The sequence below is a fragment of the Cajanus cajan genome, chromosome 2 (genome assembly GCF_000230855.2).
Source record: "Cajanus cajan strain Asha chromosome 2, NIPB_CcT2T_4, whole genome shotgun sequence".
NCBI classification, from domain to species: Eukaryota; Viridiplantae; Streptophyta; class Magnoliopsida; order Fabales; family Fabaceae; genus Cajanus; species Cajanus cajan.
In genome coordinates this window covers 79,031,984-79,046,353 of record NC_138518.1, presented here as the reverse complement: position 1 = coordinate 79,046,353, position 14,370 = coordinate 79,031,984, and the positions used below count along the sequence as shown (strand labels likewise).

Genomic DNA, 14,370 nt, shown 5'->3' with positions numbered 1-14,370 from the left:
AATGTATGTGGTGGGTGGGAATGTATATGTGAAGGGACGACTGACAAGGTGATGTGGGAAAAAAACTTATTAATACCAAAATTAAATTATAAATATATATATATATATGTATATATATAAAAGGAAAATTAAATATAATTATATATAATATTTAATTCAAAGGACTTGATAGGGTACGTTTACCATCCCAAAGAGAATTATAGATTGTAATTATTCTATTGGGCTATAACTCTCCTTAATTAATATAAAATTTAAAAAATGAAATAGGACGAGTAATACTATATAAACAATAAAAACACTTAAAATTAATGGGTTGAACATGAACCTTCATTAAATTAGCACGATTGAATGTGTGATTGTCATTGTCACTACTAGCTAGAATCATCATGATATAATAAACAAAAGTTCCAGATAATAAAAAAAAGTATAAAAACGAAGTTTCTGTTGGTTTATTTAAGTAATCAATTAAATTTAGAAAATGTTTTTTTTCTATAAAAATTAAATTAGATTCCATAGTCGATTTATGGAAATAAAAAAGTTAAAATTTTAATATCACAATACTTTTTATACACTCACCCAAATGTGATTATTAGATTAAGGAGGAAGGAGTTTGGTAGAATATTTATATTCGTGAGAATTTTAAATCGAAAATTATAATTTATCATTTGATAGTTATTTAAATTTTTTAAAATAAAATTTAGTTTTTTAAAATCTATTTTTATCTCATTTTTTTTACAAGAATATAGAGGGTTGAAAATCTAAATTTTTCGAATTAGAAATAAAGTTTTAAATATACAAAACAAATCTTAAAATCCTTTTTAAAATATGAAATATATAGTTAAAATTCATCTTTTTTTAAAATATTCATTTTTTTTATGAACTTTATTGTTCATTTTTCAAATATTAGAAAGAGATAACAACATTGTGTACACTCACAGATTTCATGTAAGCTCTGTCTCTCATTCTTATGTTTATTTGTGATGTGAATATTTGGTTGTTAACCTAATAATAAAAACCAAACAATTATATAATTTTTATAAGAGGTTGTATTTTTATAACTATTTAAAATTTATAAATTATAAAACTACATTGTTAATTTCTTAATTATTATGATTTTTAGCTTTTAAATTCAATAAATTATTTAAGCAAAATAACGTTATATATGTTCTTTATTGTTTTCTAATTTTCTTATATTTTAATTTTAATTGTTAATTTAAGATTTTTCTTACTATAATAAATTATTATAACTATATTTTACACTTTGATTTACTATGTATGTTGCATATAGTTTAATCATATGTAAATTGTTAGATTTTATTATTTTAAACTAAATATAATATTTTTATGTTAGATTATGACATAATCACACCTTATAATAAAAAAGAAACTTGATTTTAGAAAATAATATTTTTGTAAAAAAATATTTATATATCCAAAAAATTAATACTATAATAAAAATGTGATATTCTTTATTTTCCAACATACCTATATAAAAGAATGTATAAACTATTAATAATTTTAAAATATTTATTATACCAGCCGGTTTAAAAACAAAATAAAAGAAAATAAATAGAAAAGTAATTATTTTTTAGCACACCGCTCCTAAATTAGCCCTTTATAGTGTAAAAAAAAGTATTTAAGTAAAATTTAGATCATTAAATTATCCCAACTCAAATGTCTCAAATCAAATTATATGATTAACAGGACATTATACTTAAATTAATCATTTGTACACACAATACCCTCCACCCACCCGACTCATATATACCGATCTCCATGGCATTTTTTTTTCTTCTTCTTCTTATAATTATTTATTAATTTAGTTCTTATCCAAAAGTCAACGTCTATATTCTTTTCCACCTACAAAAACAGACCTTCTATTTGACAGTTCTTTATTATTTATTTTGCAATAAAAAAAAAGGGTAACGATTGGGTGTGCATGATGATTTCTTAGTGTGTGTGTGTGTGTTTTTTTTTTAAGGAAAGGGTGAAATATACGAAACAAATAACAGTTTCAAAAATAGAGGGTGCTCAGTAGAAAAGAATCACCTATTAGTTATTCCTGTTATGCGTTGATTATTTTGAGGTGGTGGTGGTGGTGTAATTAATTAAATGTTAGAATTTTAGAATTATATCTTTGAGGAAGAGTATCGTTATTATTTTATATACTAATTAAGTGGCGGGTGTAATTACTTAGGTCAAATAGTTTTCTAAGCATAGATTAGGTTTTGGTATGGAAATCAAAGGAGCTCTTATGATCGTAACCTATGAGCAAGATTGATACGAGTGCCTTTGATCTTGTGCTCTCAATAACATGCGATTAATTAATGAGTCTCTTCTATGTTTCTCAAGTGATGGGAGGGACTAGGAAGCTTGGTCTTTGTTGAAATAAAAACAAAGTTTTACCTCATTAGATCTTTAGAATAAATTAAAATTGATAAAATACATACAATTTTTATTGATAAATTTTTTTCTAAGAGATAATTAAAAGTATAATTGAGATTACTTAGATTTTAAAATGAACAATATTACATCAATATATATAAAAATATGTGTTTATGAATTCTTTATCTATATCGGTATATTACGATGTGTCATAGTCTATCTCTATTATGTTTACTAATTTTTATATTTAAACATAGTATAGAAGACTCTTTAAATCTTACTTAAAAACGTCTACATTGGACAAATCTAAATAAAACATTGATTTAGATTAAAACAGTTCAATTTATCTTTATAATATATTAAGTCTAAATTTATGTAAGACATTGATTTGTTATATTAAAATAACTCAAAATTTGTCCCAAATCTATTATAATTAATTAGCTTTGGGACAAAACAAGACGCATGTAACTTTGACGTATTCATGACAAGTAGAAACATAATAATAATAATAATAATAATAATAATAATAATAATAATAGTATTAAAAGTAAATGAAGCAAGACTAGTATCAAGCCAATTCTCAAATAGATTGATACTCAAATATTCAAATTCTTCTTGTATAAATAGCTGGTAATTAATTATCAGGGATTACTACAACAGAAATGGAAAATCAATTACCAAACATAAGCGATTATGATCAACGGCCTCCTAACCTCAACACCAAAATACAAGTTAATCCTCTCCAAAAATAATAAATAAATATAAAATAATTTCCTCTCAATCCTTTAAATTTTTATTTTTTCTAATAAATCTCTTAAATTTACAAAATACTCTCCCACACCATGGACAGACACTATGTATGAAAATTTGTCCCTTTTATTCAGTGCTCAGTTAACCTCTCCTAGGTATTTATGAGTCATAGAAGATATATAATTTATAATATGTATTGCAAAAAAAATAATATTAACTTACAAAATTAATATCATAAAAAACATTTTACATAACATGGGAATTTCTCTTCCCTTCCATGACAAGTTGACAACATATGTTAGTTAAAGACCGAAGCAAAATGCATTAATGCGTTACAGGTACGTGTCAAAGACATGTAGCGGAGGCTAATTAGTTTTTTTTTCTTCTTTTTTTGTTATAAAGGAAAATATGAATCATGGGTTAGTTTACTATTAATTTGGATAAGAAAATGAATTATTTTTGGTAAAAAAAACACTCACACTTGAATGTTAAAATGATTGGCATTTTCTTTTCTTTTTCTCTTTTTTATTTTTCCCACCTCTTTTTCCCCCTACTTTTCTGATTTTTTTTTAGTTTTTTTCTCTCTCTCTCTCTCTTAATTTTAAATATAGGAATATAAATAATTTTTTCATTTTTTCAAGGATAATAAAACAAATATTGAAATAAATTTTTTTATGAGTATATATATTAATTGGATTAAATTAATTTGAGCGTTCACAATTATTTTGTCCATATACTATGGCACAATTTAATGGCCCATTATCAAGATCCATAAACAATATTTCCTCAACCAAATTAATTTTTGTTAAATATTGATAGTTTGACATGAATCACTGAGGTATTATGGATATCTGGTGCTAAAGAACTGGGTTGCTTTCTCAACTTGGCAGTATTTTTTAATTAGTTAACGTAACTCAAAATTGAAAGGAGTTGTAACGATGAACATGTTTAGTAAAATTAATTTATAAAATAGTTGAAAATTTATAAGTTAAGCTGAGAGTTAAAATATTAATTAGAAACTTATAAATTGAATTAAAAGTGTTTACTAAAATTATCCGATAAATATAAAATGACACAAAAAAAGGTTTTAATAATGAAAGTGAGAGAGAATAACATGATAGAGAAGATTGTTTCTAAATTAAAAAAAAAAAATCAAATAAATTAAATAAAATAAAAATAAAAATAAAGAAAGAGAGAAAGAAAAAGAACAAAAAAAAAACTAAAAAGTTACAGGTTATAAACTAATACAATTAGCTATTATGAACATAAGTTATCAACTCTTAAAATAAACTTGCACAAATTCTCATACCAAACAAATTTATTTTAATTATAATTTATAAGTTTTAAAATGTTTTACCAAACACAATTAACAATATATAAGTATGAGAAATCAATGACTTTGCTGCTCCAGTTTTATCCTCTTAAAATATTTTTTTTTTTTGTTCATCTCTGGAATATCCACCGTCAATAGTAGTGACTAATCTTCTCGCTATGTTGGAGACACCTCAAAAAGTGAGATAACTGGCCCCAAAATTTAACGCGGCTGCATACAAACTATACATGGAAAAATCATTATATGATTTCTTGGATCGGTTTCATTATTTAAGCATAACACCACGTATTTTTATTTTTTTTAAAGTCCCAAAAATCAAAAGGATCAACTTTTTACTATCCCATTTCATTATCAACGAATAAACATTTTACTTTCTAGATAAAAATGATTATAAATTTTACGTAAGGAACAATTATGGAAGTGGCTCATGGAAAACAATATTAATATTAACACAATACAAGAAGCAGTTGGCAATATTATAAAGAAAAGTGATATGGCCCAAATACACGTACATAAATGGTGGAAGTTGACATTCATGGATATCGATCATGAATTTCTACTCTATTATTTTTTTGTTAAAGACTTTTCCCAAAAACACATACCCGTCATTTCAATCCAGACAGCAGCAGACAACGATGGTGACCCTCGTAGATCATATGTACAAACTACCACCATGATACATAATCTTCTTTCCAACTTCCTACAACTACAAGCAAGCTAAATCTTTATGTCTATAAGGGTCCCAAATAATGAACTTGTATATTGTGTATATATTCAGATCATCAAAATCTAGTCATAGAGCACCATAGTTTAATTATAGTAAGATGGTTGTGCAAAACAAACGCATTCTACTTGTGCTTTTCTTCCTCCTATGCTTCATCTCTATCCATGCAAGAGGTATATATTAATTTGTACTATATGTATGTATAGATCATAGTCATGTTCATTGGATATGAGATCACTCTCATGTTATTCCACTTCTTAGTTTTTGTTATAAATATAAAATTTAGTTAATTATTATTTTTCATTATTGGTAATTTTGTATATATGTGCAGCACGAAAACTGAAAGAGAAAAGCAACACGGTTAGCAGTGGGGATTCTAGTACAACTCATAAGGAAACTCATGATAACGTATTTAAGCCAAAAGAAGGTAAAGATAATGGAAACGAAGTGTTCTCAATGGATTACACTCCAGCCAGAAGGAAGCCACCAATCCACAATTTGAATTGATGCCAATTTTGTGCCACTCTTTATTTTTATATATACTACAAAAAGTGTATCATATATTTTCAAAGTTTTTTCTACTTTATAACATTGTAATTAATTATAGCTAGAATACACGGTACGTAGGAAAATCACCCTATGTCTTTCCTACACAAAGCATAGTGTATATATAAAAAGATGAATAAAAAATATGCATGTGTACAGTACAGTACTATACGAGATCTCTATTGAAATTTTAGAACAGTGATATAAACTTACATATATGCTCCATTACAATTTACAACCTCTTCTGACTTATTTTAATATAGCATCCATATGTTGTATGGTAAAAGTAATTAAAAAAGAATACAAGTATTTCAATTATACTTTTTAAAACTAACAAAAAGTGTAATGACAACAAATTTAATAAAACATAATATATATATATATATATATAAGCATATTAAGAGAAAAAAAATTATTTATAGCTAGATATAAATTAATTATATTTTGAAATTAAATATATTAATATTTTCGATTACAACACACAATAAAGAAATTTATAATTATTGACTATATAATTATATTCCGTACCATGTAAATGATAATATATATATATATATATATATATATATATATATATATATTCCTTGCCATGTTTTCACATGAAAGGTTGTATAACATTTACTCAAGTAAAATTCAAAAGGCATAAATAATTAAGAAATAAATATTAACTAGTTTTTAAATATTTAATAGTTTCAAAAATTAATATTAAGTGATATTTAATAATTTAAAAAATATTTTGAACACTCGATAATTAAAAAGATTATTAATATTTTTCATATAAGTGAGATAAAGAAAAACATACAAATTTTCAAATTCTTACTTTTTAAAAAAATAATTTAAAATTCTACTATTTTAAATTTTTTTACAAATATTTAAATTTTATATTCTTTATAAATCCTTCATTCAAACAAAATATTTCATCCAAAAACATTTAAAAAATTTTAAAACAATAAATTATTAATTTAAATTATCCATTCAAACACACTATTATTCCTTATAACTAAAACTAACAGCTAACAGGGATATTATGTACAAGCCGGGCCATGATAACGAAAACACAATCACCTGCGCTATGCTTATTGTATGGAATATGGATTGACATGTCAGTGACTCAAAATATTTAACCACAAACTCCGATAAGCCTGATAGTGAAGAATTGGGTAACTTGCATGAAGTTGTAAAAGTTCTAACCTTGTTAGTTGTTATAAGTTATAACTATTGAAAATCCAACCCACAAGTGTTTTTTTCAAATAGTTTAGTCAAAATTAATTGAAATGATCATATATATATATATATATATATATGAAAAAGATTGAAACGATACCGGTGTAACTTTTATTAAATGTTACGCCGCTTAATAACTTTATATTAAATGTGAATTTTGAAAATCCAACCGTTAGATTGAAAGTTCATATCTCTTAGATCATATATGTCAAATTTTGTTAAAATTGAACAATAACTTGACAGTAATCAAAATGTTCATATTTTAGTATATTTTGAAATATATATATTACGTCAATTTTGTTTTATAAAAATGAAGTATTAAATCATCTTAAATTAATAAAATTTGATATATAAAATCTAAGAGATATGAACTTTCAATCTAACGATTAGATTTTCAAAATTCACATTTAATATAAAGTTATTAAGTGGTGTAACACTTAGTAAAAGTTACACTAATGTCGTTTGAACCCTCCTATATATGTATATATATATAACGTGAATCTCGATCATAAATGAAATTGGTATCTTAAATATTTTTTTACATAATAAAATTGTCAAATCCTCCTTTTTTTTATTCAATTATACTGAATGCCATCAAGATTTTTTTTTATCGAATCAAATACGGTATTAAAAATACTCAATCAACAGAGCTAAATCTCCTTAATAATGCTATCTAGAAGTTGAATGGGGCACTCAAGTACATCACATGCAACTCTTCATCATCTTACATTTACATTTAGTACCTCAACGGTTTGGAATTGTTACTTTAGTGCCTAAGAACATCAAGCAACTCTGCTAAAATTTAAGCAACCCATAAAGTGAGTCAGGGCTGACATGGCACTGATGTGACACAGAGAATTACTTATAAACAACCCCATTGCAGATACTCTAAGATATACATAATCTGCAAAGTGTCAGATACGATAAAAGCAATACTCTGTCTGACTCTTTTATAAGTTTCAAATCAAGAGCGTTCTTTGATTTTTGTTTTATAAGAATCTTAAATGTCTCTTATATTAGTTTTTTTTTTATACAAAAAATACCCTTAAATAAATTTATTTCTCTTAAATGTCTCTTATATTTCTCTTATTGAATGGCCACACGCCATGCAGTTATGTTGAAATTGCCCGTCATTGAAATCCCCGTTGAACAGTTACTCAGCAATAACTCCAATACCGAAAATCTCTTAAAAATTACTAGTTAAGGGGAGAGACCAAGCACCAAGTATCCCACACTACTCAATCTGAAATTTAATACCCCAGCTCTTGTCAACGACATTCCCAATGCAAGACTCCCGGTCAATAACCATATCAAGTATTAATATAAGTTCGTGCTTTCTGCTGCAACTGTAGCTGCCGAGATCAGTTTTTTTTTTTTAAATACCTAAAAAAGCTTTTATGGGCGTAACCACAATAAGGAAACAAAATGAATAATCATTTTGAGTACAATAACAACTGAATAACCATTCCAAGCATTATAATTACCCCCTCAAAAGCTTGTCTAGCAATTTGGAACAACTTCAGCACGTCCTTATACCACTCGTGGAGCGTTAAAACGCCGCACCAGACTCCTGTAAGTCGGAACTATCAACCAATGCATTTTGTGAACCCAGAACTTCCCTTTTTTCAGTTCCTTGGAATTTTCTCATAGAAAAGCAAACTGGCATCACTAGAAAGAACATCTTCCACTGAAACAGCATGCACTTGAGAATCTGAAATACAAAACCAACGCATTTGAGTTTGATTAAAGTAGTCATCAGAGACATCTTCCGAGGACTCCACTCTTGCACATCTGTAAACAGTGTAATGCCCACTTCCAGCTTTTCCAAAGTGTTCCACCACAGAAACAAGTTGATACAAACATGTTTCTTGAGAAACTAAATTACAAGAAACATCTACCTGCATTATGTACACAACATTGTGAGAAGAAGAAAAATACCTCCCCTACCATCATATAAATCATCTTTCCATTTATAAGATTAAGAATATCCCACCAAAAAAATTCATTTAATTCATTTCAGGTCTACACGCATCACAGAAGTATTGGCATAGCCCACAGGGGAGAAATAAAAGGGATATATGAAGGGTCCAATCCGGAAAAAAAAAATGCATCAATATTACATTATTGGTAGTATTATCCCCCTAACTTAATAGTAGAATGCTTTTGAGTTTGATTTTAGCACAATCTAAAAAAATGGCTTGAGAAAAATTTTGTTTTGGATCATGACATGAAAGAAATTACCCACAGGAAAGAAAATTTTAGTTTATACTTTGACAAATAAATGGATATCCATGAAGCTTCTTTAAAGGGGGCATTATTATGCACAGACAAAGTATTTCAAAGAACAGTAAAAATTAATCAATATCAAAAAACAATTAAACCAACCTTGTCAACGGGTTGCATATGGGTATCTAAGTGAATGCTTTCTGAAGAGCCAGAGCAGGGTAATACAGAATCATAATGAAGTGCATGTCCATTTGTAGAAGAGACAAATCCATCATCAATGAGACCATCTGAATTGATCGGCTCTTTCATTGCTCCATAAAGACCACTAAATTTCATTGTTCTTATCTCAGATTGCTGGTCAGATTGATTTGGCAAAAAAATTCTTTTGTTATACTTCAAATTTAATGGCAAACTTTGTACATCTATGTCCTGTGTCTTTACTCCCAGCCTAGTTGTCATGAATGACGACACATCCAAAATCAATGGAAAAGAAAGATGTCCCTGCATTACTATCATCAGGACAAAAATTTCTACCATAAAATTCAATGAATATTCATATTCTACTCGGTTATTACCACTTTTGTTCAAGTTCAGCCAATCAATAATAATTGTCAAGTTTACATCCTAATTAAAAGCACAATCAAAAAGATTCAAGTACCTGCAGTTTGACTAAATCTCCTAAGACATTCATATAAACTCTTTTCAACTGGATGCATAAAATCTGCAACCCGACTATGTTTCATTAGTTCAGATATTGAAGTACAAAAGAAAATGTTCTTGAGAAAATTAGAAATGCTAGCTCAGAAAACACAATATGCATACCCTTGGACATCTAGCAATACTTAGTTGCTTCAGAGTATGTGAAAACCTGTTTGACCAAGGTAGTTTATCAAGATTATACATTTTTTGGCAATCGCAGATTTCTGGGTCAGAGCATCTCCTTAGTTTTTCAAGTTCTACCTGTGTAACAATGACACAGATATCATATAGGGCAACATAACGAGTAGTTGTTGGATTCGGCAACCACCAACTATGCATCCCTAAGCTGCTTTTATCTATCTCGAAATGAATAAAATATTCACAATGGGATTACCTCATTTCCTTCCATTACAGAAAGATACTTGATTGCTGCATTATGCCAACAGTGGCTGCAGTGATAATTTTCAACATGTTCAGCACCGATGAACTGCTTCAGGCAATCCACCAGTGTACAACCAACTCTCTGTAACATGTCACATTTAATAATCAGGGAGCTACAGGAGGTATGCAGCACTTCAATTATAAAAGAAATAACAGTGAAGCTACGGTATTTGTTACATTACATTAGTTTAAAAACTTACTATGGTGGAAGTATCGCTAAGCACAGGTGAAAGAGGCAAGCAATCAAAATGTTCAAAATTAATTGAGATCTGCACCAAGCAAATAAGTTAAAAATAATAAAATAAATGACTGTTAAAAAGAGACATTATCTTATCACAATCACATTGAGAATAATGATTCAGGAAGTTATTTAAAAAAAAATAATGTAAAGCTAAATTGTAATCAACAGCTAAATCTGCAGCTAAAAGGTACAATATCAGGTCATCAATAACTTGGATTGCAAGTTTGGAGTAATTAAGTGAGTTGGCTTTGGTCATTTCCATAACCTGCAGGTAACAATAAGTCTTGTCAAAGTAGTGGCTTAAGAATGTGAACTACTGAGCAAACTCAGCCAACAAAGTGACCTCGAAATTTATCCTTCATATTATTGCCATTATTAAATGTATCCACATGTGCACACTCAAACTTCAGAAAATTTAAAGTAACACACAGAAAACCAAAATTTAGCTTTTTCTTAACTTCTAAAACTCAAGCCACACCATCCTATAACCTCAATTCCTATATTTTTCTGCATTGCTGACCATTTTTAAATTACTAACTTATTCTTTTCCTATAAGTTTTATGAAGCGGCTGTAATGTTACCATACAATCTTTTTCCTGCCAAATGCAACAGCGTCAAATCAACACAGCAAGCCAACAAAAATATGTCTCTGAACCATAGCCCTCCTAGTCTCCAGCTATACAATGGTTTCAAACACAATGCACCTCAGTCAAAGATGCATCAATGTTAAGTCACAGTTTTCAATGAAGCCAGTCTAATATTACAATCACGAACAATGACAATGGAGTGTGTGTGCAATTAATGGGGAAAAGATTATTATATAGCATTGAGGAAAGTCCCATGTACCTGAGATGAACAACTTTGACAGGTTAAGCTGCTTCCAAGAATCCCATCAAAAGGTCCAAGGAAGAGTTGCTGCCATCTCTCCTGCTCACTCTGGCAGTCCCTCTGTATTGGAGTAAGAATTCTATTATTAGAAGCAAAAATGTCTGCTAAAGAACTCATCTTTGGAGCATAACAACCTCCAAATTCTTCTCTCAAAGAGCATAACAGATGAAGAAACGCCTCAGCAGCATCCTACAAGAAACAAAAACCAAGCGTGAACAACAAAGAGAACTAAAACATTATTGGCAATCGCTATCGCACAAGCAATTCTACCTGCTGGCTAGTCAGATTAAAATTTGGAATGTAATTCGACATGGCCAGCATTGTGTTTCGGGGACTCAGTGTAACCCTTTCTGCGCTTAGTGAACTCAGCTCTACAAATACAGAACATTCCATCAACAATTTCAAACGACAACTGCAATGCGAAATGCAAAGACGAAAACATAGAGCTTGTTTGAATAAAATTCTCCAAAAACACTTTAAATAGGAAGGAAAATTGAAATAAATTTATCTCTGAGCAGATAAAATTACCTTACATGTGAGTTAAATTTTTTTTTTAGAAAAGCTAACATTACATAAGTTCTATAAATTAGCTTAAGCATAAACTAATTGAAGTTATGGAAAAACTAATTTCATTTTTTCTTCCGAAGTTTATCCAAACATGTTCATACTCAATAAGGTTCTTCTACTACCTTCTAACAAAGTAGCCAAAGAAAATGCAAGAGGCATGTTTTCATCCAGGTCCTTATTCCTGCACTCGCCAATCACGCCATGAACAAAACTCTGAAAGCAAAAACAGCTGGCAAGAGCCTGCAACCAAAAAAAAAAAAAAAAGATAACAACAATAATATAATTTTTGCACACTGCGCATAAAAAAAATCAATTGGCGATTGAAGAAAGAGGAGAAGCAACAGCGAAGGCTTACCTGCAAAACGACGTTGAGGAAGCAATTGTTGTGGAGGTTCTGCAAGCCAGGAACAAAGAGCGATTTCTCGAAGCTACTATTGTCTGTACCGAAGGACCACGGTAAGGTAAATGGAATCGCGACTTTGCCATCTCTTAGTGCCAGTATCGCACCGACTACGCCGACGAGGCCACCTAGCGTTACGCCAATCCAACTCATAGCGTTGTCGTTAAACCTCATTTTTCAAATTGGAGGGTTCGTTCGCCGTCGAATTCGGAAATTTAGCGTCGCGAAGGAACGCTTGAGGATGGTGGTTGGTCCCTGTGGACTGTGGTGTATCTCGGAGTCGGAGTGAGAAAAATCATCCATGGTGGATTTTCATTGTTTGTGGAACCCTTGAAGTAGGAAGTCCCTCTTACTCTACTCGCAGGCGTAGGAGAAATGGAAATAGCAAATAGAAAGAAGGAGGGAGAGACACGGAAACTGCAAAATATGAATACATTTTTCTTTTCTTTCTCACGTTAACTACATTATTAAATACTCCAATTAATGTAAAAATATTAAAGTTTGGGTTCTTTTTATAAACCGGGAAAAAAAATCAATTAATCTAAAAAAAATAAATGCGGAAACGTTAATTAATATAAAAATATTAAAGATTTTCCAACAAACCATTTTAATTTGCTTTCCTTTTTTTTTAGCAATTTATCTGATTTTGAACCCGCTAACCTGTTTCTATACAAATTATTCACAAAAATGATTTTTAGTGTTAAATTAATTGTTAGGTGACCATTGGTCTCAGTAACACGGTGATGGCACAAATAAAAGTACAAAATTTATGTACAATTCTTTAATTGTATATTATTGAGATCAAAATTTAAATTTGATTAGAGAATAATACTTAAAAAAATTATATTCAATGAGAAAAAAAAGTACAGAATATGTAATATATGTAAAGAAAATTACAGGCAGAAAAAATAAATCCAATGGATTTGCGTTCTTCATAATGCTCACGCATCTTTCCAACTCCTCTATCCAAATCATGATTTAATCGGTGACTCGAAATTTACGGTTCAACCTATTTAATTTCCTTTTTTTTAGTCTTTCTTTCAATGCACATTTTGTCTATGTACTCTCGTTTGCTTGCGTTTAACATCTTTTGGAGTCTGAACCAAAGTCTTTAACTTGTTTGTAACTAATTAACCATTACGCTAGCAATTTAGTTCGGTTTATGTTTAAAAAAATGTTAAATTGTATAATTAATATAAAATTATATTTTTAATAATATATTGATTCAACTAATGATCCACTGTTTAGTGTTTTGATTAAGTCAATCACCAATCCAATTTCAGTAACAACAATACCATCATTGTCCTCTATTCCCCCATTAAACCCCCTCTACTTCTTGCATCAACCAAACCATCCTTAAAAAATGCTTCACTCTAACAGAATTGGCCACTCAGTTGAAAAAAAACCTATGTTATAATTGTAATGAACACTACAATCTCAATAGCAAATGTAAGTCTCACTTGACTATCATGATACTGCCTTGATTCAAATTAGTCTCATTGCAATGTCAGATCAGCCAACCACAGAAACATTTTGAGATATGGATTCCATCTATGGGCATAAGCTTGTCATCCTAATTGATAGGGGTGGTACCCACAACTTTATTCAGGATGTATGGTATGGTTTCTCAATTCTTGTTCTTATACAAGCCCATTGATTCATTGTATATTTTTACGTTATGATCATCACGAACACATATCTCCTTTTTGGTGTTGTGTGGCGTAAGACACTTGGTCCATTTGTTACAAACTACAATCACCTCATTATGCGTTTCACGGATGATGCCCAACAAATAGAACTAAAGGATCGCGAGCGACCAAGCACACTTGAGCTAAACTACCATCAAACTAATCGTTTTATCTCCACTCATCAGACCACAACCTATTTTCACGTATAGATGGAGTCTATTTCTTCCACGCACATCTCCCTTAAGCTCACCCCTACCC

General features: G+C 29.4%; 1 protein-coding gene across 2 annotated transcripts; it reads right to left on the bottom strand.

Annotated features, from left to right (window-relative positions):
• Window positions 1–8,126: 8,126 nt before the first annotated feature.
• Window positions 8,127–12,859, bottom strand: UBP27 (ubiquitin-specific protease 27). 2 transcript variants are annotated; one of them, XM_083069226.1, is made up of 11 exons: window positions 12,380–12,859; window positions 12,147–12,264; window positions 11,728–11,828; window positions 11,416–11,646; window positions 10,781–10,834; window positions 10,529–10,597; window positions 10,282–10,410; window positions 10,011–10,148; window positions 9,847–9,909; window positions 9,348–9,689; window positions 8,127–8,860 (listed from the first exon to the last, which is right to left on the bottom strand). In XM_083069226.1, exons 1-11 carry the CDS (start codon window positions 12,596–12,598, stop codon window positions 8,588–8,590), a joined length of 1,737 nt encoding a protein of 578 aa, XP_082925352.1. In that variant the 5' UTR covers window positions 12,599–12,859; the 3' UTR covers window positions 8,127–8,587. The 2 variants fall into 2 exon arrangements, with proteins under 2 accessions (XP_082925352.1, XP_020215607.1); XM_020360018.3 differs by lacking the exon at window positions 10,781–10,834 and having other exon boundaries at window positions 12,380–12,858.
• Between the last annotated feature and the right edge of the window lie 1,511 nt (window positions 12,860–14,370).